Below are 24012 nucleotides of genomic sequence, written 5' to 3'. Positions count from 1 at the left end.
GTAGCCAGCGATAGTGGCCCATAGTTACTCACCTCCCCAACATCTCCAGTCCTATTTTTAATAATGGGAACTACAAGGTGCCCGTGAGCATTGCGAGAGATTTTAACTGTGCATTCCTGATGGCAACAGAAACAAAAAATGTTATATGACTTTTTGTGAAATGCGACAAAAAAAATTTTTTTTTTCCCCTTTTTTTGAACACTCCTGTACATAAAACGCATTTTTTATTGATAAACACATAACCTAAGATTAACTAAAAAGTTTTTTTTTTATGTGGGGGTAGCCTCTCGAATACATTTTTCGATGTCATTCAATAGGTATGTCCAGACTAGACCTCAAAGTGGCAATACCGCAGTCAAAAATGTGTTTTGTACCGACTTATGGCGAAAGAATTATTTAGAAAAACATTTAACTATCTCTGAAACTAGGCCTAATCCAGAAAATTTTATATGACATTTTAGTTTCTAAATAATACCAGGAATGCTTAGTTAAAATCTCTCGCAATGCTCACGGGCACCTTGTATAACTGTTTTCATAACGTCCACTGGAAGATACGAATGTCTCAATCAATCAATCAATTTATTTATTACAGACAACATAATGGTCCACATAATTGTTAGTTTTGAACTTAATCTACATGTTAGTTTACTAGCGAGCGCTAATAATAAATTAATAAAAGTCATTTGGTCCTCTGGTTCATTTTGCACATAAGAGGACAAGCATACGTATTGGCTATCATGCTTAAAATACTGTTGCCACTCCTGCGCACCCTGTCAAGCAGTGAGGCAGTTTTCTTGCGCCAGGTGGTATCGAAGCCATCTGTGCGCGCCTCCGCAAACATTTAAGACGCGCTGCAGAACCGCGGGAGTCTGCAGAACAGTATCCTAAACACATTAATGTATTAGATGCGCAGGGCATTGTAAGCACGTTGAGTATATCTAACCCACAGACTTGAAGTACCTATACAGCGATGTACAGTGGATGGGCAGGGACTAACCTCGAATAGCTCATAGCCCGCCTTCTCCAATTTTGAGTTCGTATTTCACCACAAACACAGAAATTTGATTGTTCACATTGCATAGTGTTAAAAGTGACGTCACTGATCGTCATGGAGACCTTTTTCTTTTTTTTTTATATACTACGTCGGTTGCAAACAAGCATACGGCCCGCCTGATGGTAAGCAGCCTCCGTAGCCTATGTACGCCTGCAACTCCAGAGGAGTTACATGCGCGTTGCCGACCCTAAACCCGCCCCCCCTCATTGAGCTCTGGCAACCTTACTCACCGGCAGGAACACAACACTATGAGTAGGGTCTAGTGTTATTTGGCTGCTGTTTTCTGTAAGGTGGAGGTACTTCTCCAGTTGGGCTCTGCTCTAGATCTGGAATGACATCCACTGGCTGTGCCCCACCACACAAAGCGAGATGACATTCACAATGCCCATACCTCTCTTTTGGACGTAGTTTAAGGACGTACCCGGGTCCAAAACTTCAAAAGTTTTCACTTGTATTTTGAGTTTTAATTAGAAGAGTGCGAGTTTTTGGGCGCGCGCGCAACGTTTTTTATTTTGTACTGGCGGTTTAAGGTGAGGGTGGGGGTATAGGAAAAAGGATGTTGCCATATGTAAAATATATAAGATGTGCGTTCTAGTTGCGTGTATGAGATATTGAAAATAAACATAAATTAATTTTAAAATTTATGAAACTATCACAATAGTGTAGCCATACAGTAAGCCTTGAAAAGTGTAGTTTTAACTTCAACTGTACATCGAGCAAATATGCGGACTTGCATTTTCGCTCGAACTGGCAATGCCCTGCGCTCCCTCTCCATAACTACATCGTCCTTCAGGTCGTCAGTCAGCAAATGTCCCAAGTACCTAAACTGTGTCACTCTTTCTAAGGGAACACCATTAAGTACGAGTATAACTGGTGGAAAAAGAAAGGAAATTTATTTCCCGCCCTGAACACCATGTAGCTAGTTTTATTCACATTGTAAGACAAACCATGCGATGTCGCGTACTTCTCACAGACACCAATAAGTTGACGCAATGCACTGACTGAATGTCATCTGCGTAACTCAGGTTATTGACACAGACTCCGTCAACAAAGCAGCCGACATAAGTGCCACTGAGCTCCTCAATCTGTGCATTCATTTATAAACTGAAGAGTAAGGGTGAGCTTAACCCCTGCCTAAACCCGCACTCCAGCCAACATGGCGTCGAAAGCTCGTTTGCCCACTTCACTCGATTTTTCTGATTCAAGTACCAGTACTTAAACAGCGAGATCAACTGAAGCCAAACGTGAATGTCATGACGCCATTCCGGCTAATTTCGGCGCGTTTCTCCTAACTGTCGGTCCGAATGCCAAAACTGTACATGTCCCGCTTACAGGAGTCCTTAAACCGTAGAGTTGGACGCTCAACAGGTCTCTTTACGTCCGCTATCTGACTCAGCATTACTTGGCGTGGTAGTCTCTCGGGGTCCATGCGATAAACCAACGAAGTCTTCTCTGCTTTAACATAGCAGTTAAGCTGCAGCAATGCGTTCTTGAGAGTGTAACAAGTTATTGAAATACACAAATAAATGAATAAATGAATCAAATTAATGAATGTGTTTATAAATGAATCCAAATATATTTCTACTTCTTTTACTATTTTATATATATTCTACTTTTACCTAATTTTACGGTTTACACTCACGTGAGAACTAGGCTCTCCGAAACATGTCACGCGAGTGTAAACCGTAAAATTAACTTTAATGTTAGTAGTATGACTCACGACAGTTTAAATTCGACTATATTCTACTTCTTACATGATATCTCATGATTGTCCTATTTATTTTTAGTAGTTTAGCGTAGTGCAGTATACGCCGAATATATCGACTTGTTCACCGACTTAAGGGACGTGTAACTGAGGCTCGCCAGCCCTCCTGCCGACAAACGCAACGCCTTCTGTGCATTTTGTAACATCACTAGCACCAACTTCCTGTTGCTGTCATCAAAGAGTTCCCATTGGCAAGCGTACACCGCGTCTTCAAATGCCTTGCTCGCATCTATCAGTTTCTGCCCAGAGATACAATCCATAGACACGTGTACCAACGCAAAAGGCACCTCAATGTACGTGTTCTCTAAACCACCTAACAATGCCGCTATAAGACCACAGGATAGTAAAGTGAATTCTATAGCTAAAGCACTTTTGAACATGCTTTCAACTTGATTAATAAGATTGATATTGGTTGCGTGACTTTTAATAATGCTTACTAAACGGTTTTTGACGTAACAGTTAACCATACGCAGCTTCTTTCTTTTGCTAGCATCTGATTCTCTGAAAATATAGTTGGTACTTGAACCATCTATTGAATTAGGTTGGATCTGTTTATAGTGGGTTTGAGCATCGTCCCAAAGATAGAGTAACTCTTGACTGAGGGCCAGCATTTGCGCTTCGGAGTAGCCGACAATGATGATGATGAATCCAGTGACGTTGGCCGGCGCATACGCTATGAAGAAGACGCTGGCCCACAGAACAACGTTGGCGAGCTCGAAGTTCGGCGACTCGTACATAGGCTCCAGACCTGCAAATATGATACTATTTTAAACCAAGTATGGGACCATCCAAGTACGGGTAGATCCAATGAGTATGAATGGGAAGCTGCAGCAGAAATTTATTAAGGATTTATGACGTCCTAGGTAGTAGTTGAAATTTCGCAGCTTATAGAAAAATGTTCATATTTTTCCCCATTCATAGGATATCCACACGTCATCTCAATGTCTGATTTAGTCATACAGCCAGTTAATGTCACCAAATGAAACAGAACTAGTATATAGGTAACTATGTTGTAGAATATAATATAATAGGTAATATATATTTAGAGACTGCAACAGATTTGAAATCTTAATACCAAGTAGGCAGAAATTGCCTGCCTTCAGCCGATGCCCGCCCAGTATAAAAATTAGAATTCTTCAGCGATTTGAAGAGTATCAGAAAATATCTTACCGAGAAGAATCTGCTTATCTTCAGCGAAATGCTTTCCAGATTTGAAAAGCGGAGCCCCGACATAAATGACTCCGTTACCGATTATGATCACCCAGAAAATAATGGCCCGTTTCTTAACGCTCCTGAGAGTCGCGTTCACATTCCTCTGCATCCGACTCTCGGGGGCCACCGCAGCGTCACATGCCAGATACTCTGATACGAGTTTCTTTAGTTTTGCACTGAAACATAGGCAGGTAGTTTGTAGACTACTAAAATGAACAATAAACTTGCTTCCTTAAGAATCCGCAGCAAGCTCGGCCGAATTTCACCTTCCCATACAAACGGAGTTTCGTTCTCATTTTAAAACGGACTGTAATGAAACTTTGCTCATACAATGACATCGTTTTTGACAACTCCAGCTTATAAAACAAACGAAATAGAGCAAAAACAAGTGATGTATGAAAAACTTAAATTCGCTGTATTTTTTCCCATTCGTTTTCGTAGCTCAGGGAAGATTTAGTAGGACATAAGATGTTACGGTAAAATTGCGCTTATGTAAATAGGGAACTCTGTCTATTCACCAAATCGTTCATCGAAATAATTTGACGAAGTTGAAAAAACGATAAGCCGAGTAATGGGAGTAAAACATATTTTTAGGCCAGCCGGAGTTAATCTAGCGATACGAAAACTCGTTGCGGAAACTGCAATCTAATTTCTCACCCATTGAAGTACATATAAAGCAGCTTCACGACACCGACGGAGCTGCTGATAGACAGCGACAGCAGCAGGACGACGAAGAGCGGGTCCCCGCCTCCTCGCCAGATGAACCAGTACGTCGACAGGTGGTACGTGTAGAAGTACAGCACCAGGACTACAGCTGACGTCATGTAAAATATCATCGGGATGCCTGAGAGAAAAATTAGAATGATGTAATAAACAATCGCTGAGGTAACGCGAATTATCAACTTCCGTAACTACTGGAACAGTTCAACTGAAGTATCTATATATTAAATAAGACATTACCATACTGTCTATAGTCTCTCTATAGTGTCTGTCAATAGGGTTGACAGACACATAGTAAAGAGAGAACACTGAGAGAAACTGAGCTAATAATGTAACGGAACGGTTAGTGCAGTCCTTTTGTAAAGTAGTACATTTCAAAAGTTGTTATCTCGCTTACTCCCGTGCAGTTGCTCATATTAGCTGAGAGCCGTTCGGTCGTCATCGCACGCGCTCGGCGTTAGTTCGGTCGGATCACTCGGAACGCTTTGCTGTCAGTATCACTCCTCGCTCCCGTTTCGTTTTCGTGTAGTATACTAAAATGTACTAAGAGCAAAATCATTAGGGAATAGTTCGGTCTAGTACAGCGGTAGGAATTGCGCCTTTTTGACTTTAGTACATATACTTGATGATCAAACGAACTTCTTGAAGTGAAGTTCGATCGATATTATATGAGTCACTTCATTTGAAGATATAATTTTATATTAACCATGTAGTTTCCCTATTGTACAGATAGCATCGCACACATTTAAGAGTAACTATTTTGATTAAAACTGTGAAAACCAACATCCGCCCACTTCCGCTTACTGGTTACCTGCGTGCGGCGACCGCTGCGCTCTTCATTATTTTTAGAGAAGGCAAGAACCAAAACTTATATCAGGGTTCTAGGGTGGGTGGGACCTTATATTATATCTTCAAATGAAGTGACTCATATAATATCGATCGAACTTCACTTCAAGAAGTTCGTTTGATCATCAATTATATTTCGTCACTTCATTTTTCAGATATAATTTTATATTAACCATGTAGATGTTTAGAGATATAAGTTTTGGTTGAAATAAGACAAAAGCTTTGGCTGTCTGAGTGCCTAGTTTAAGTTAAGACGTTCCTCCTAACTCCACACACCACATAGAAAAAAAAAACTTCTCAATTTATATGCCATGCCAATGACCGCAGGATTTTTATTTTAATTACTGTACGTTACGTATACACCGTACTAACATTAGAAATATATGATTAAAAAACATCATAGTGAGACACTAAAAACATATATCTATCTTAGTCCGAAGTAAAATAAGTCATTCGGGTGAAATTTATTTGTTAATGTTAACCATGGTGATAAACCGAAATGTTTTGTATTTTTTTTTTTTTTTATCTGACCTACTGTATTTGCAGTTAGTATCCTTGGTATGAGATATTTATATTATAGTTCACGTTTCAAAATCAAGGTGATATTTAAACAGTTATTATAATAAACACAAATGGGTGGAAAAACAATTAAAAACTTATAAATAATTATTATAGTTTAATATTTCAAATTATTAGATTATATAAGTTAATGGCAAGAATTTATTTATTTTCAGGTGCTAGGGATTTGTTTTGATAAGTTAGTGTCCCAAATGTACCATATTTTGATGTTTTGAGTTATATGATTTAAAACCGTATTTCAGCAGTCGTTTAACTTTAACCAATTCTGTAATAAAAGAAAACGATATGATGATCCTTTTTCATGAAAACACATGATACTATTTTAATTGACTGCTAAAGAAATCCAGAAGTATGGTAAATTAAACTGAACCAAAATTAAATCAATGCTTTAGCGAAAAATTGTCTAACGGGTTGTGTTTTAAGCCATCAAGTAATTGAAGTTATTATCGCTGTATCCCACCTGCGCAGAGTAGCCCACCTGCGTAGACTGCAGACCAAGTTCAGGACATGACATGTGTACTATACACAAGTATACTGTGCCAATTGAGTTATAAAGCCTTGTTTAAAAGCATAAATAAAGTTTAGGTATGTAGGTTCAAAATAAAAAGTACATATTAGGTATGTACACATGATATATATATATATTGTAACACGCCTATTAGGATATCAAAACAAAGCCTAATAATCACGTTTCAATTTGTTGTTCACACTGAAACATAATTCACTAAGATTCTATACACTTTGTGGTCTACTTTACATTCAGTTTAATTCGATTACAAAAAGTAGAATTAATTCATAAAAACGTCCTTTTATGAATGTATGAAAGTTCACTAGCGGTCCTTGTCCGCGATACGGAATTAAAGAAGACAGGCGGTACTACTATTGATATCAACTTTAGACTCGTCTAAGAGTAATAACTAAAATAAGACCTAATTTATGTTAACGATACAACCCAGCGTTACCTCCAGACAGGGTGGGATACGCTGTGTTCACTGAGCAGCTGGCGACAATGAGAAAATTCAGTTATTAGGCTCATGCACACGCAAGTTGGCTTACAGCAGCTCCTGCTGAACGAATAGTGATACAACGGCCTACAAAGACTTACGCGGCCTAGCACGTTTTAAGATTTTTAACTTAAAAAGAATAGTTTTTTATTTTACTTTTCTCCAAAACGTGTCTAACGTCATTGAAATACGTTAAAATCTCTGATCTATTCAAGAAGAAATATACTTTGGATATTATCAAATGTAAAAATCCATCATGTTCTTGAAATATAAGAAATATATGAACGTGCATAATTCCATATGCTTTCGGTTAAGTTATGAAAAAATAAATTTATAAGGCTACTATAACTACTACTCAACTTTCGAAGTTATTTCTTATATAAGATTAGAATTTACCCAAATTCAAATGTTTATTATTGCGCTCATATTGCATACAATAAATAGGGCAAGGGCCAATTAATGACATCGGAATATATTTATAAATTAATTTTATATACCTTATGTATAATCGAGCTACTCGTATTATGGTGCTTAGTTAATAATAACCAGTTAAACCTGAGTAGGTAAAGTCAGCGTACAACAAACATGATCAGTAAGTCTTTTCATTTAAATAAAGATAAATAAGAAAAACTTTTTTATTTTTATTTTTATTAAATATTAATGACAGCATGACACGTTTGACCATATTTGCACAAATATCGGTGCTGTAGCTGCTATTCTCTCAGCGCAAACTAAACTTCACAGGATTCAACCACGATAACAATAACAATACACAGTATTTCAGGTATTAAGCATCAAATCTCAAATGCCCTCTATTTTTATTTTATCCAAATATTCGCTCTGTCGGTAACGAAAGACTGAGACGTAATGTTGTATATTTTTATAACGTATAAAAAAAATACACTTATAGAACTGACATAATAAAATAGAAAATATATTTGCTGTATTGCTACTGTGGTTGTATTGTGAGTTTAGAAAACAAATATTATATTTAGTGATTCGGTCTTAATTTTATGAATTACTATATTAATTATGATACTAAATGTATATGTAAATATATTTCACACTTAGCAAAAACGTATTGCATAACCGTTTTGAGTGTTTTAAGTCTAGTGAACGTATTGCATAGGCTGAAAGAGTACCGCGACCGATACATGAGAGTTGAACTATATATTAATTTTATACGATTTCTATTACCTATTTAATAACTTAGTTATTTAAGTAGTAATCTGAGGGGTAATCCTTTAAAGGATAATCAGAGGGTAATCGTCTTGTTGTTTTAATACAATTAAATAAATATATGAATAGGTATTTACCTAGTTACCGATTATTTACAATCATAAAAATAAACACTCAATATCTGTGAGAGATGCGAACAAAATTTATTAATAAGTGCAACTTGCCAAAATGAAGAGAAAACCGCTTTCTGATTAACTCAGATGGATGGTACTCTAGTGGTGCTTGACACTGAGTTCTTGCAAATTTTTCTAGTAAATTGTGATGAAAAAACTCGTCTTCCTCTAATTCAATTGAAGTAAATGTACTTATTATAATTATAGATTCAATTGAATTAATTATCCAATATAACTTTAAGAAAAAATCTAATTTTCAAACAGATAATAAGTACTTACTGGCATCGCCTATGAGCGACCAGGACAATTACTCATTTATTATCAAGTTTTGTCATATCTTATTCTGAGAAATAAAGATTCTTAAAGCTGATATTATAAATAGGTATATTTTTATATAAGTATTCGTTTGATTGACTCTTTTTTTTTTTTTGCGATTTAATATAGGAGTAAACCAAAGTTGTTCAAGTTTTATCACCCATAACATTATTGACGTACGTAGCCATATTTTTATAGTTCGATTTATGAATGTTTCTGCATATCATAATCATTTAAAAATCGACACCAAAATGTAAGCACTCTCAGGGCACCACTATACATATTAACAAGATATTTTATCAAGATTAAGTTAAGAAATTGCTTTCAAATTCACTACACGTCTTTTATAACATATAAGAGTTTAAATATTGTACGTCAGAAAGAATAGGTATACTTTAAATAATACTGTGACGTGATGTAGGTACACGTAGCAATTCCCACTTTTAGAGATAAGTTATACCTACCCAATGTATTAATATTATATTTATGTGGGTAGTGTAGTATAAAAACAATGTACTATTGTGTTAAATACAACATTTGTGAGTCGCTTGTTGATTTACATTCAACCTATGGGCGGGGATTCATACTTCTTTTTTCATTTAATACCGTACTATGGGTTAGGTGTGAGTAAAAATTGGATATATTTTAAGTGTTGGGCCATCTAAAACCAAATAAAAAGAAAGCCTCGCTCGGCTTTGTAACACAACATTATTCCCATTTTTAAGGCAATAAATTTCCCACAAAATCTATGGGTATTATGAAAAATGCACCAATATGAATGTCTAGGCCCTTTGTTTCGTTGTGCGTTGTGCATTATCCGATCTTTTGGTTCACGACCAATCGCCGCGCCGGGCGAAATCGGTGTTCGAAATACGAACAGACTTTCCTTCGTGTTGGTTCACGACCAACCCCCAGGATGATTTTTTGTGCCTTTGTTTCGTTGTGCGTTATCCGATCTTATACCTTCGTGTTGGTTCACGACCAACCCCCGGGCGAAATCGGTGTTCGAAATACGAACAGACTTTCCTTCGTGTTGGTTCACGACCAACCTCCAGGATGATTTTTTCCATCGTGTTAGTTCTCGACTAACCTCCAGGATGTATGTATGTCCTTCAAGTTGAAGGATTGCACAACGATTTTAAAAACAAATATATGTATATTGCACAACGAATTCAATGAAATCTCACAGCTAACACCATAGTAGGCATAGGCAACGAAGATCGTTATAAAAAATGTGGTCTTGTGCCGAAGTGTTCGGCAACTAGACCGAGGTGTGGACGCTACCACGCACAAATAAAGAATGAAGAGCGCAGCGGTCGCCGCACGCAGGTAACCAGTAAGCGGAAGTGGGCGGATGTTGGTTTTCACAGTTTTAATCAAAATAGTTACTCTTAAATGTGTGCGATGCTATCTGTACAATAGGGAAACTACATGGTTAATATAAAATTATATCTGAAAAATGAAGTGACGAAATATAATACACAACACAAGCCTATCTGTCATATTGCGAATAACTGCCTATATATACGTTAAATGAAACGGCGTTCTAATTATCTTCATTGGTGATTAGTATTTACCAGAAAGCCATAAAAATCTCCTAGAGAAGCTGACTCTGGTCAGACTTTACAGTGGTAGGTAACACGTCTGTGGCAACCACAGACGCATAATTCCTATTCAAATATGAAGTTCATCCACTCACACACCTGTCACCTTAAGGTGCCCTGGGTTCAGAGGGCGTAGTTTAAGACAAATCGTAGCGCTTTTGTAGATCACAACACGGTTGCCAAAAAATTTATGAGCGATAGAATAGAATAGAATAGAATAACTTTAATTGCATAGAATAAGTACATATTTTGTGTCCACAGCTGTAATTTTGACAATTTGTTGCTTGTTCTGCTATATGTATACTAGCATGCAAAAACTTTACACAATTTGACAATTTCAATTTTAATTAATATTGGATAACAATTTTAATCATCAATTTTATTTTACTCCTGGATGTTTTCGTAGAGAAAATCTTTGAGGCAATAATAATTATTATCCAATAAATAACAGACAAGACTTCTTTTAAATTTATTAATAGGTAGCTCCCTCATGCGTTGCAATAGCTTGTTGTACACTTTAATGCAAATTGCAAAACACTGTCTGTTATATAACACTACTACTGTGTTACTGTCTGTGTAATGTGTCTTGTACATGATAGTATTATCATGTACAAGACGACCTTCATTTCTCGTGCCCCTCGGAAAAACAATTTTGGCGGTCGTGAAAAGTTCCATATGGTTCTTGACGAAAATGTACGACTCCAAAATATACAAAGATGGAAGCGTCAGGATCTTTAAATGTTTGAACATTTCTCTACATGACTTATAAGGGCGTGAATTACAGATTGCTCGGATACATTTTTTCTGTGCAATAATTCGATTCACAACATATTGCTCGCTCGCGGCGAGACCGTTATGCGCTCGCGGCGAGCTCGCTGTGCGCCCGCTTCGCTTTCAACTCGCCCCCAAATCGCCAGTCTAATAAGAATCTAACGCAACAGATTCCAAAGTAGTTTCTCAACCGGGATGAATATTAAGGTGATTGATTGATAATCTAACGTTTGTCGGTGGTGCTGTGGACATCGAGGGCCAGGACGCGCAGCAGCACCTCCGCGTTCCACAGCATGGTCGGCAGCTCGTGGTGGCGCAGCCCGAACTTCTGCAGCGTTGCCAACATTGCTGAAAACTTCATGAAAACCGAGGTGAAACAAATGCCCATCATTTTAATATAGACCAAAACGACTTTGGGACTGGTTGTGTCTGTGTCATAACACTCACAACAAGAAAATATGTTCCAGTATTCTAATGATGAGAAATAAAGGCAGAATGTTTTTTCAATCTCAATCACAATTTACAGCTTGTGCGTACATGTTATAAAATACTATTAAAACAAGTTATTTATTAAAAAAAAACATTTAGTTCAAGCTATCGCTCATATCTTAAATATTTAAAATTATTAATAAAATAAAATTTTAAAAGATTCGTAAAATTAAGAGATAATTAAATTAAACAATAACAATGAAGCATGCGACTTTGCCCAGTGGCCAACTATAGGGCTGACATTAGCCTCCGCTATCGTCCTTAGAAGGCTATTGGCGTTTATGTATTTTCCGTGAGACTTGCCGATATTTCGGCACAATTGCATATATACACGTAGCTTATTTTCTTATAAATAAATATATAAATAGTATAGGACATAATGACACAAATTGACTAAAAGGATTTGAACTCAGGACCATCGGCTTTATAGGCAAGGCACTACCCGCTAGGCCAGAAAGGCCGTCGCATTTTCTACTTGCTGATTATCAACAATATTAGCGAATTCATACTTTATAAATTACCAAACGATTAGAAGGACAGTGACATTGCCATTGACAACCAGCAAGACGTCTGGATAGCTGTCAAACACACGAATGAATCAAGGTGGCCAGCCCATTATATGCTCTTTGGCCAGCCCGTCCATCTTCATATGGAAGATGATTTCAGGAAATACATTGAACGCCACGGTTTTTTTTTAAATTACTTACCTATCAATTTTATTATTCTATGACACGGGCTAATTTCTTAAAATGTAAATATATCCCTCGATTACCGCTCGCAATCACCTGTGCCAGTATTTCACTAACCCTTCTCATACTTAATACTGACATCACATACACACGATATTTATATCGATTTTAGTTAATAAGTTATTACGACATATTTTTTCATTTGTTTTCCCCTAAACGCTAATCATCATGTAAACGCCGCAATTAAGTACTTAGTCCTGTGGTTTAATTACACGAACTATTTTTCATTAGTCCATTATACATTATACCCAATTAGGTTGCCTCTCCACTGGAGCCGTAAGCTAGCGCAAAGTGGAGCGGACGGGTCTTTATTGTTTCCCATAAAGTTTTAAGTCATAATGAATTGTTTGTCCGCATTTGCGTTAGCCATAATTTGGTTATTCTCAGAAACGCGTCACTTAACCTAACACCTAACCTATCTTTAGGATATCCTAAAGAAATTCCTGAAAAGTTAACGGTTTCAGAGTTGTGACCGCAAAACAGATGGCGCAGTACAGCGCCATCTGTTTTGGATGTCAAACTAAGGAGCACGTTTTTTTCTTAGACTTTACAATCAATTCTCTTTGGATAAACGAATAAGTAGGTAACGGTTGGTAACGAGGTACATAGGTAGGAATGAACGTAGTTGTCGCAGTACGGCATTATTTAGCATTCCTAACAGCAGAACGAAATATGCACAATCCCCTTTTGGGTCAATGAGCCAACGGAGTAACTAAGTATTTGCTAAGTATACAAATTGCATATATTACAAATGTTTTTTCTGTATCTGTGTGTGGTTTTTATTAATAAAAATATTTTCTGGGTCGTTGAATGAGCATCTACTTATCGAAACAAAGTACCTACTACGTATTGTGCTCTAACAAATTAAGACATGCTATTAAAGGTTGAACACGCCAAAACTGGGGCATGTACAATCGACTATTGCTATGCAAATAATAGAGATATACAAACTTTTATGGCACCTACTTGGTCACAAGACACTGGCCTATAATGTTATCAAGTTTTTTTAAAATATGTTTATTCGTTGTCAAAATGTCGAGCAAACAACATCAACAACGCGAGCGAATTTTGCACGAACACGTAGAAAATTCATTACTGAGCTACAGAGATATCGCGAAACGACTGAAATGTCCTCAATCTACTGTTTGTCGCGTATTAAAAAAGTTCCGTGAGCACCTAACAATAGATCGGAAGCCAGGAAGTGGAGGCTTGCAGGGTGTCAAGAATAAAAAATACTTTATACTCGTAGATTTTGCGGCTTCAGATGTATTCATTTCCATTGATTTCGCGTTTTACTGATGCTGGACAAAACTGTCGCTATACTTACCTACAAAAATATAACAATATATAGGTTATTATGTATTTGTTGTAATTAAAAAGCTTGGATTTATTTTTACCTACTTACCTTTGGTCGGAATGTTTGTGGGCTTTTGTATAAAGGTATATTATCTGTAATTATCGCATTAGAATAATATAAACAGAAATCAGGCTATTATAATTTAATGTATTGCGCAATTGTATGTTGGGCTATAATTGGTACCTTAATTATACACTACCACAATTTTGTTGTTTTATTATTATGATCCACCGCCTACGGGCGAACCTAGTACAGACAGACAGAGTTTGGTGTTCATCAAACATTCAACAATTTGCATTACATTGTCTCTACATAGTACGCTATATTTTTCACAATCTGGGTATGTGCATAACAATAGACTGTCTAGAAGATATAGTAATCATATTTTTTTATTCCTTGGTAATTTTACGTATAAAATGTAAATCGTGTTGGTGCAATAATAGGTATTTACGATACCAGTGCAGCAAATAGGAAATTCGCACAAATGTATCGTACAACATTTTACAGTATATATGGCCTTTTAAATTTTCGATATATGTAGTTACGTAATGTGCTTATTATCGCACTAATGCGGTAAAGTAATAATAAAAATAATAATAATAAAAATTTTTAGTTATCGTGTCTACGTGGAGAGCTAAATTTATCACAAAAACGTTGTAGTCCATTTAATAAATTAATATTATCTTACACAAATCGACCTAGCTTTACGTAACGACCTAGAATATATATATATATATATATATATATATATATAAACACTTATTTAAATACATAGAAAACATTCATAAACCAGGAACAAATATTTGCGATTTGAACCCGGGACCTACTACTTCATAGGCGAGGCCACAACTGACTAGATTAGAAAGCCGTTAAAAGTGCAAGGTATCACACGCCCACTAAAAGAATCGTATATTTTTATAATAGTTTGCATATTAAATAGTTCCCGGTTGAGAACCCAGGCTACAAGAAGTTGTGCAACTGCATAATAAGTAGGGTGTGAGTGAACAGTAGAGCGAAGTAGGCGATGGGCAGCGAGCTGTCGACGGCGAGGACGCGCGCGAGCCGGAGCCGCAGCGGCCGCAGCTGCATGTAGCGCGACCCGCGCGACATGGCGGCGCCCAGCTCACGATCTGGAAATTACTGACCGTTGTGAAACGTCTTCAGTTCGGCAACAGGAGGACACTGAAACTGACCACTACATACACCATTATACCGTTAAATATATATCCAATCAAATATAATTATATTATGCAATAGAGTGTCTTTTTCAAGGTCTCATAGATATTTTACATCATCGTGCCTACCAGTGGCAATGGCATGCTGAATAGTCAGTATCGATGTGATTTTGTCCACTTCGTTGTGGACCAGTTCCATAATGACTGCAGGGGCACAAACAAGTGCTGCAAGATACAAGGACTCAGACCCCAAGCGACACATCTTCCCCAGTAACATCTGCAAAGAAACAATTATTAGATAATTTTAAATGTAGACTTATTCCAAGGAAAATTTCATGTGAAATTGGCGTTCAAGACCCACTAGGCTTTACTCTAAAAAAGTTATCAGATCACAGCAAAAGCCAAGCCCGTAAGCCCCGACTATACCGACCTGAAAACTGGTCTGAAATAAAGAATATGATTCATTATACTAACCCTTGATTTAATAGTAGATTGGTAACTAAGGGATGAAAGGCACTCATTTCTGCCGAGGTAAAAACGAGAGCGAATAGTCTGAGGCCGAATGACGCCTTTCACCCGAGATAAATACTCTACTTTTGATTTCAAATTATTGTTTTTATTTTTCTTGAGGGTACTTTAAGATAACCATTTAGGTAAAAGTATATATCGTTATTTATGAAATGAGGAGTTAAATATCACAATGGAAATTGTATAACAAATCAACTATAACCAAATCTCAATTGTTTATTGTAAAAAAATCAAAATCGTACTTGTAAAGTAAAATTAACATTTAGTATAACAACAAAATATATACACTTATTTCGTATATTCATCATTACGTATAACGTTTATTTCGTATATACTAATTTAATTCATTTAATTCATTTATTGCATTTATAATCATGTGTTACATATGGTCTTACAAAGAGCATTTTACAGCTAGTGTTCACATGAACCCTGTTAGGGTATATGGCAATATACTTATAACTAAAACTAACTACATTTGATATAACACTTATTTATTTATTATAACAATCATATGGTATAATATAGAACGGTATTTATTGACAATAACAATATATATAATGGATATATACAGATGATTACTATAACTAGCTTATATCTAAAATAGGCCCTTGAGGCATTGTACCAAGGATGCTGGCGGCATTTCCTCGTTGTATCGCAATACTGATACGTTGTGCGAGGAAGCCGCCAGCTCTTCGGTCACCAGTTACGTCAACCAGACGTTTCGCGATTTCTCCAAAAAACTTGTGCGCGCTGGGACCCCATGGACCTAGAGTTTCAACGCCTAACTAACTTAATTATAATTAACTTTTAATATACCACTCATATTATATAACTAACTTGCAGTATAAAAAATCGTATTCCGTAATCGTAAAGTAGTATTCGTAAACGCTCATGAACATCATATCATCTCCTGTAGGGATCACAGTTTTAACCTAACCTAACCTACATTTGTAAAAGCAGTTCGTTTCTTTAGGGTTCACAGTAAAGTTCTAAGCTACCCAATTTTTAGGGTTCCGTAGCCAAATGGCAAAAACGGAACCCTTATTGATTCGTCATGTCCGTCTGTCTGTCCGATTATGTCACAGCCATTTTTTTCCGAAAATATAAGAGCTATACTGTTCAAACTTGGTAGGTAGATGTATTCTATGAACCGCATTAAGATTTTTACACAAAAATAGAAAAAAAGTAATAAATTTTGGGGGTTCCCCATACTTCTAAGTATGACTGAAACTCAAAAAATCTTTTTTCATCAAACCCATACGTGTGGGGTATCTATGGATAGGTCTTCAATAATGATATTTAGGTTCCTAATATCATTTTTTTCTAAACTGAATACTTTGCGCGAGAGATAATTCCAAAGTGAAAAAATGTGTCCCCCTGTAACTTCTAAAATAACAAAATGAAAAATCTAAAAAAAATATATGATATACATTACCATGCATACTTCCACCGAAAATTGGTTTGAACGAGATCTAGTAAGTAGTTTTTTTTAATACGTCATAAATGGTACGGAACTCTTCATGGGCGAGTCCGACTCGCACTTGGCCGCTTTTTCAGGTATTACATTTGGAATTATATCTCTAATACATTATATAAAAATAGTTATACCCACTGTGCTTTAGTTGAAATTAGCGTTATACCATTTGATTTTTATTAGAAATAAGCATTATACTCAAAGAACGTTATAATAAATGTAATTCGATATAATGAATATTATAAGAAACAATAATTATACATAATGTGAATATATCATTTGTTGTTATGTCAAACAATAATTATATCAAATGAGCGTTATTACAACTAATATTATATAAGAAAAATATGCGTGGAGTTCCTCCGCGCGGAAGAAGTGAAACTTCGTAATGTGGAGATGAAAATAATGTTCTTTTTTTTTAGTTTATTTATCATAAAGGTACATAACATTGTGACACCACTTTATTCCTCGCCAAACTGCGGTCGGAGTTTGTTGGCGAGATAGCGCTCATTTACACATTTTAATATCCATGCTATGCACTTAATACTAAGCTAAAATACATATGGTTTATATTAAGAGATAAGTGATACGAAGTTCACCGCGTCATCTAGTAATGAATATTATAAATTAAAATAGAACAACAAGTACGTATTTCAGCTAATTTCACGACGCTCACACTGTTTACTTCGCTGCATAGCAAGAATACCACGCGCATGTGCTTGGGATCTACTGACACACTCTCTTTCTCTCTCCTACTTTCTAAATTTGTGTATCTTTATTTCTCTCTCCCTCTTGCGTTGGAATATTGGACGCTACTCGTTGCTAACGCTCGCGCTGGCCTGTAACAGGTATACTACGCGCATGCGTTCGAGTGCCACGCATTCACTCTCGCTCTGTCTCTTTCTATTCCCCCCTCCCCAGGAGCGTTGAACGTTTAACGCAACAGTGCTTTCATACCCCCTCCATGATAGCGTTAAACGTTTAACGCAAACTTGTTACGCAAAAATATAGCGAGCACCCGATTTATTGCGTGTCATAATCGGAACATGTAACAAGTCCTGTGATATAATTTCTTGTCTTGGCCGCCAATTTTACATGAAACATTTTTGGTGGAATCTCATTTTGTACTCGTAGTGCCCTATAGTTTGGGAAATGGTACAGATTTCTTAATTTTTTATTCTTTGAATGTACATAAATCAATCAAAATATTTCAGCTTTCTAGGACCACGGGAAGTGCCCCAGAGGTTTGTGTGAGTGAGTGACTGGCCGGATCGTCGTATTTTCAGTATTGGTAAAATTTAAAGAATTAAAGCTAGATTGATGAAACTTTATGTATTTCATATATTTCCTATTGGAGATGATCCACAATGGTTACTTCTAGCTTCACTAATGTAGATATTAAGATACAATAAGGAGACTTAAAATAAACTTTCAAGATATACGCTATTTTAAAATCATACAAGATAGCCCCCCCCCCCTCCCGGCTAAAGGGCTATGGTCGGGTACTTTTGATATGTTCACTTCCTAACTTAGTCAAAACAAACTTGCGAAACTTGCGAAGTCAAAAATTGTGTTCCAAGCATTTATTCCCTCTATAACTTTTTTTGAGCATTCATTGCCTGGCCTACATCACGTCGTCAGTCACGCAAGTTACGTGACACGAACATCATCATCGAGATGTCATGTCATGTTATGTCCTGTAATGTTTGCACTAGTACATTGTTGGTTGGTAAAGCCCGGAACTCTCATACTCGCACCTCGCCACCGCGGTCTTTACGGGTTGTTGAAGCCTCCTCCCTCCCATTATTGAAGCTTGCTCGTTACATATTTTACGGCCGGAGATCCTAATGCGTTCTCTTAGGAAATGAACACGTTCTATATTTACTTTTCGTGGCCTTAAGCCGGAGCAGTTGCCAAATCCGTAGAAAAACTAACATTTTTAAATTTTTACAGCTTGTAATAAGACTACGTATGTCATTTTATTTGATCGATATCCATTTACCGATGAAAGTGATGAATAATCAGTAAATTAAACACGGTGCATACTACAAGTAATTTTAGCTCCGAATGGGTCGTTTCCGAACCGGTCAAGCTCAAGGGCAAATCGTACTCGCGCACCGAGGGTTCCGTACAAGCTAACCTATGTAAATAGATCAATTCTCGATCTTCTAATTAAAAAGTACTATACAGAGAGAAAAACTTAACTTTGCTTTTGGAATACTGGACATAGGTCGCGGTTAGTTTACCAACTGCAAATACGTTTATAATCGCAAAAAGTAATATTTTGTGTTGTGACTACCGGTTTTTTAAATGTTTCTTATACTTGTGCTATATGGCATTGCTACTTGCCAAATTTCATGATTTTAGGTCAATGAAAAGTCCCCTATAGGTTTTGATTCCCTTGCGAGCACACTTCACGGCCTTGTGTTAATATTGCATTGCTATTAGAAGTATTAGAACAAATTAAATTATTTTCAGAATATAAATTATATTGTTTTTATTTCAAGTAGAGACCTTGAGAGTGAAGGCCTACGTCACTTTTTCTTAGTAAGTATATGACATTTATTTCTGTTTATTATTGCATTAATTTAGATGTTTGATTTTTCCACGCTCCAAGAGGTATTCATTTCACTTCCACGCGATCCTGAGAAAAAGGGTCTTGACGGAAAAGTGATCCTATATGGGTTCCGTGTTTGCCGGCTGAGGTGCAGAACCCTAAAAACAGCTGCGGCACATGCAGTTTCAACTATTCGCTACTTTCCTATAAAAACTATGCATATCATATTGTGTCGGCAACGCGCATGTAGCACCTCTGGAGTTGCAGGCGTCCATAGTTTACGGTGACTGCTTAACATCAGGCGGGCCGTATGCTTGATTGCCACTGACGTAGTATAAAAAAAACCTATTGATCTTGAATATTTTGATGTACACTCTGAATCATGCTTGATGCCATGCCACGGGCGACATTACAATCTGAATACCGTAATACGCAATTTAGTCCTCTCCCATTACTTAAAATAATGTGTGTATAAAACAGCAAGATACGCTTATAATCGTAAATTGTGTATAGTTAGATAAGCTTAGGTATACTTAAGTAAAGGCATGTATAATAATTAGAATGACGGATAGTTATACCTCGTCCCTTTTTTCCACGCAAAGTATCAAATGAATGTCTGCAACATTCGCAGCGAAGCGGGCCACCAGAGCTAATAAATACTGAAATGAAAAAGTGCAACCAATATTTACTAACAAATAGCTAGAATATATAATATTACATAAGATAATAATAAATATTAATCATTCTCACACATACTTGAAGCTAGAATTTTATTATTCTAACACATTCCATTTAACAAGCACGATGTATTGATATTAAGAGATAAAATAAATCATACAATTAATTTAAACATTACCGTCACTTGGATTTTTTCGAGCACTGTGATACTACCAATTAGCTCCTTATATAATAATATCCCTCGTTTTACTTCAGATATCATGTTGTCGTCACCGTTAACCCGACTACAAATACTTTCAAAATGATTACGAAGATGCTTTGCTCTTTCATACAAAATGTCAAATACAATCATTCTTAACAAGTGATTTAAATCCAAGCCCGTATACAGGAAAGTAAAAGCTGAATAAAGCACAGGATTAACGAAAAAAGCATGTATGTTTATATAATCTATGTATAATCTTATCGATGTGATTATAAAGAAAGCCGCATAAAGCCTGGGACTTGCCAAGTTCCGACGACCGAGCCCAAAAGAGTGATCTGTACACTCGACGAAGGAGAGGAATTTTCCACAACAATCACCTTCAATCAAAATAGATGCCAAAGTCATAATGACTAATTCGAAAATGACCCATTTACGCCACTCATTTGTCATAATAAATATTATTATTACGCAAACCAACGTAACGACAACGCAGTACACTTTATGTAACTTTAAGTATATTTTGGGACATTTGAAACTGAAATAGTGTCCGAAAAAGGCACGTACAAGCAGAATACCTTTTAAAGGAAAATAATTACGTAGGAAACGTAAAACTAAATCAGAAGTATAACCCATAGCAAAGAAGGTATATAAAATATTATCTAAATATTCCCGCTTGCTCAAATAATTTTCGTTTACTTAAGTAAGTCAACTTTTACTACATATATATGCGAACACTTGAAGGGAAGCAACACGACTGAACTGTGCGGGGCGTGTGCCTGCTGGAAGTAATTAATATACGAGTAGGTACCTGCAGAAATAGTGGCCGGCTATTGATTTGTCATTTCTCGTGCTCTGAGTGTGGCACATTGTTTATCTATGAAGCAGGTTTGTGTGATACGATTCAGCCCAGGGTCTTTTACTCTCGAAGTACGATTTTTTTTTTCATTTTTTAACAATAAGCAATGAAGGTTTGGTTCTAAAGTAATTTGTTGTATAGTTTGTAATCTGATATTTAACTTGCGAATCCATAAATAACGTTCCATACATTTAAATACTCACTTGAAAGTACCTTCAAAAATCCTAATATGTATACCGACTTAGTCATGTTTTGTAAATTTTTATTCCCTCGTATTCGAAATGAAAAGTAGTATTTAACTGGAACTATTGTGGAAATATCTCGTCAGGGTTGGGTGCCTTTCAGTCCTTGGTCAACAATGTTGGTTTGCTCAAAACCGGCCGTAACCGCCACATCGTTGAGTCTAGCTTTCACGATCAAAGTATCAGGTAGATACATAGGAAAGTGTAACTGATACATACTCACTCAGAATACGGGCAAGTGTTGTCCCAGTGGATCGTTTTACCAGCGAACACCATTGATATCTCGTATAAAAAAAATCCTGGACACGAATTAAATGTATCCGGTGAATCTGGCAGCAAGTCAGTCAAGTCAGTGTTGCCCATACACGTATCATGATTTTTAATAATAATACTAAATAGTGTAAGCAAATATGATTATTACGTGGCAACATTCCTAAAATACCTAAATTAATGTGAGAGTGATGGGTAATGTTTCATGACTTACCTGGCAACACGTTAGTTAGGAAGTGGTAGGGGTAAGCGGAAGCTAAGGAGAGTGTTGTACAGACTCGATCACTTGGATTGGGGAAGTCAAAGAGAAGACATATTGATGGTAACGGGTTGATTGTGAGCAAAGTTAAAGAGGCACTACCATTTTATAATTAGAGCAATCGGATATATTTATAATACACATAAAAAATAGGATACATTTCATTTGTTGCGTTCAGGGATTTTATTGTACAAGATATCAATGGTGTCCACGGATAAAACCGTCTACAGGGACAACTAGGGTTTGAGATCCGGATATCCGTCAAATATAAGATCCGGATCCAACGAATCATAGGATCAATGAATCCAGATAGCTAGTTTTAAAAACATACTGCTTCTACTGTTTACATTAAGCAACATTCGCATTTATTTTATGAATTTATTGCGTGACGTGATGTATCTATCATAATTGATGTGCTGCAGTATTTAAATTGATTTAATAATTGTAAATACTAATTTTAAATGACAAAATGGTATGAAATAATTCATAAATTTCTTTCGAAAATTGTTTCTGCAACAGGTCCATGACCATATTTAACGGATCCGTAATATCCGAATTATCCGGATCCGTCAAATTCTAATATCCGAAATATCCGAATCCGAAAAATTTACAGATATCGCAAACCCTAAGGACATCAGTTGCCCCCATGTGGTTATCTGATCCTATCGAAATCGATGTAGATAGCTGATAAGTATAGATTTACATTATTTATCTTCCGTCATAATATACGTAGATGAGGATCACTCGTAGTTATTAGATCATATTGAATAGTAGTGTGCGCGATGTATCTCCCTGTCTTCATGTGCTGCTTCTATGTGTGCAGCAGATGCTAATGCGGGGCGCGGCCTGTTGGAAACCTTTAGAAACTTACAAGCAGACATGAGATATTTGAGAGCACTGCACTCCACAAACAACACCCGTTCACGAGTATGACATGGGTCTCAGCCATCGCCTCCTTCATTCCGGAAAGTAGCATCCGGGTCAACGACGCCACCGTAAGACTATAAAGCCAGTAAATGACATGTCCAAGGGCTGTAAAATGTATTTCAGTTAGTAAGTTTTTGAAACTTGAAAATAGTGACAACTTTGAGTAATTTAGTAGTATTGAAATATTTTTCTTTTTATTGATCAAACTTACACCAAACATTGTAAATAATTTCAATTTTGTCGCTCTTGGGAAAAAATGTCACCAAGCTTACAAACTACATTCAAAACTGTTGTTAAGCAAAATCTTATTTCGCGAGCATACAATTTTTTTTTATTATTATATCATAGATACATTAGATACGGATGTTTGGCAAAGATAACGTCCTGCGTTAGCAAATCTAGTGCATCTAATTTTCTATAAAGAAAGTGCCTACTGTAAGTTATTTTCTTCTTTTATTACCTAGCGTTATCCCGGTTATTTTATGATTTATTTTGTTTCCATATTCACCTAAATATATTTTTTATTTATTGCATGTTAATCATACGGTGTAATGTTTTGAAAAGTTGTATCCAGCCGAGTTTCTTGCCGATCCCATATTGAGATACCCTCCTAAAGGGTTAGAGCCATGGTATTGTAATATGCCTCCTTGAAAAATAAACTATCTTTGTCTTTAATGTTTTTTGCAAAATAATTCCCTTCCCTTAGTTTACTACCCTTAATGGGTAATTTGAGTACTTGGAAGTAGACTTTGATAAGATGGCTAGTACAATTCAAATTCTTGAAGACTACCCACCATTCGATTCCCGCAAATTTTTCTTTTCCAAAGTGAACTTGTCCTTCTATGTCAAATCCTTTTATATCATTTCGTACAGTCAGATTTCCCTGGATCAGAGAAACGTCTTTGCTGCTTTTGTTAATTTTGATGTTAAGTTCATAGGACAGTCAGAAGTAGCACAGTTGCCGATGCTGATGATGTCGATTCTGTAATGTTTACAAATGCAGTAGTGAACTAAAATGTTTAAATAT

At 36.4% G+C, this 24012-nt stretch overlaps 3 protein-coding genes across 3 annotated transcripts; all 3 read right to left on the bottom strand.

The window, feature by feature from the left end:
* Positions 1-920: 920 nt before the first annotated feature.
* Positions 921-11667, bottom strand: LOC133516777 (uncharacterized). Its single transcript, XM_061849728.1, has 4 exons — positions 11451-11667; positions 4689-4875; positions 3990-4207; positions 921-3567 (listed from the first exon to the last, which is right to left on the bottom strand). The coding sequence occupies exons 1-4, from the start codon at positions 11611-11613 to the stop codon at positions 2846-2848; spliced, it is 1290 nt and encodes a 429-aa protein (XP_061705712.1). The 5' UTR covers positions 11614-11667; the 3' UTR covers positions 921-2845.
* Positions 11668-13714: 2047 nt separating this feature from the next.
* On the bottom strand, positions 13715-15303 carry LOC133517507 (uncharacterized). Its single transcript, XM_061850840.1, has 2 exons — positions 15122-15303; positions 13715-14947 (listed from the first exon to the last, which is right to left on the bottom strand). The coding sequence occupies exons 1-2, from the start codon at positions 15267-15269 to the stop codon at positions 14778-14780; spliced, it is 318 nt and encodes a 105-aa protein (XP_061706824.1). The 5' UTR covers positions 15270-15303; the 3' UTR covers positions 13715-14777.
* A 4648-nt stretch (positions 15304-19951) lies between these two features.
* Positions 19952-21123, bottom strand: LOC133517505 (uncharacterized). Its single transcript, XM_061850839.1, has 2 exons — positions 20408-21123; positions 19952-20210 (listed from the first exon to the last, which is right to left on the bottom strand). Exons 1-2 carry the CDS (start codon positions 21062-21064, stop codon positions 20124-20126), a joined length of 744 nt encoding a protein of 247 aa, XP_061706823.1. The 5' UTR covers positions 21065-21123; the 3' UTR covers positions 19952-20123.
* Between the last annotated feature and the right edge of the window lie 2889 nt (positions 21124-24012).

The sequence above is a fragment of the Cydia pomonella genome, chromosome 4 (genome assembly GCF_033807575.1).
Source record: "Cydia pomonella isolate Wapato2018A chromosome 4, ilCydPomo1, whole genome shotgun sequence".
NCBI lineage: Eukaryota > Metazoa > Arthropoda > Insecta > Lepidoptera > Tortricidae > Cydia > Cydia pomonella.
Note: the sequence above shows the minus strand (reverse complement) of the source record. Positions and strands in the feature narration are given on the sequence as shown.

Bases quoted from the DNA above. Each gene is read 5' to 3' on its own strand.
- LOC133516777 (XM_061849728.1), bottom strand. From the start codon at position 11,613: ATGATGGGCATTTGTTTCACCTCGGTTTTCATGAAGTTTTCAGCAATG. The intron at 4,208-4,688 runs GTGAGAAATTAG...CCTATGTTTCAG, and splicing joins CTTTATATGTACTTCAATGG to TGCAAAACTAAAGAAACTCG. The intron at 3,568-3,989 runs GTAAGATATTTT...TCATATTTGCAG, and splicing joins AGATAAGCAGATTCTTCTCG to GTCTGGAGCCTATGTACGAG.
- LOC133517507 (XM_061850840.1), bottom strand. From the start codon at position 15,269: ATGTTACTGGGGAAGATGTGTCGCTTGGGGTCTGAGTCCTTGTATCTT. The intron at 14,948-15,121 runs GTAGGCACGATG...AGTAATTTCCAG, and splicing joins TCAGCATGCCATTGCCACTG to ATCGTGAGCTGGGCGCCGCC.
- LOC133517505 (XM_061850839.1), bottom strand. From the start codon at position 21,064: ATGGGTTATACTTCTGATTTAGTTTTACGTTTCCTACGTAATTATTTT. The intron at 20,211-20,407 runs GTAATGTTTAAA...TTTTCATTTCAG, and splicing joins TCGAAAAAATCCAAGTGACG to TATTTATTAGCTCTGGTGGC.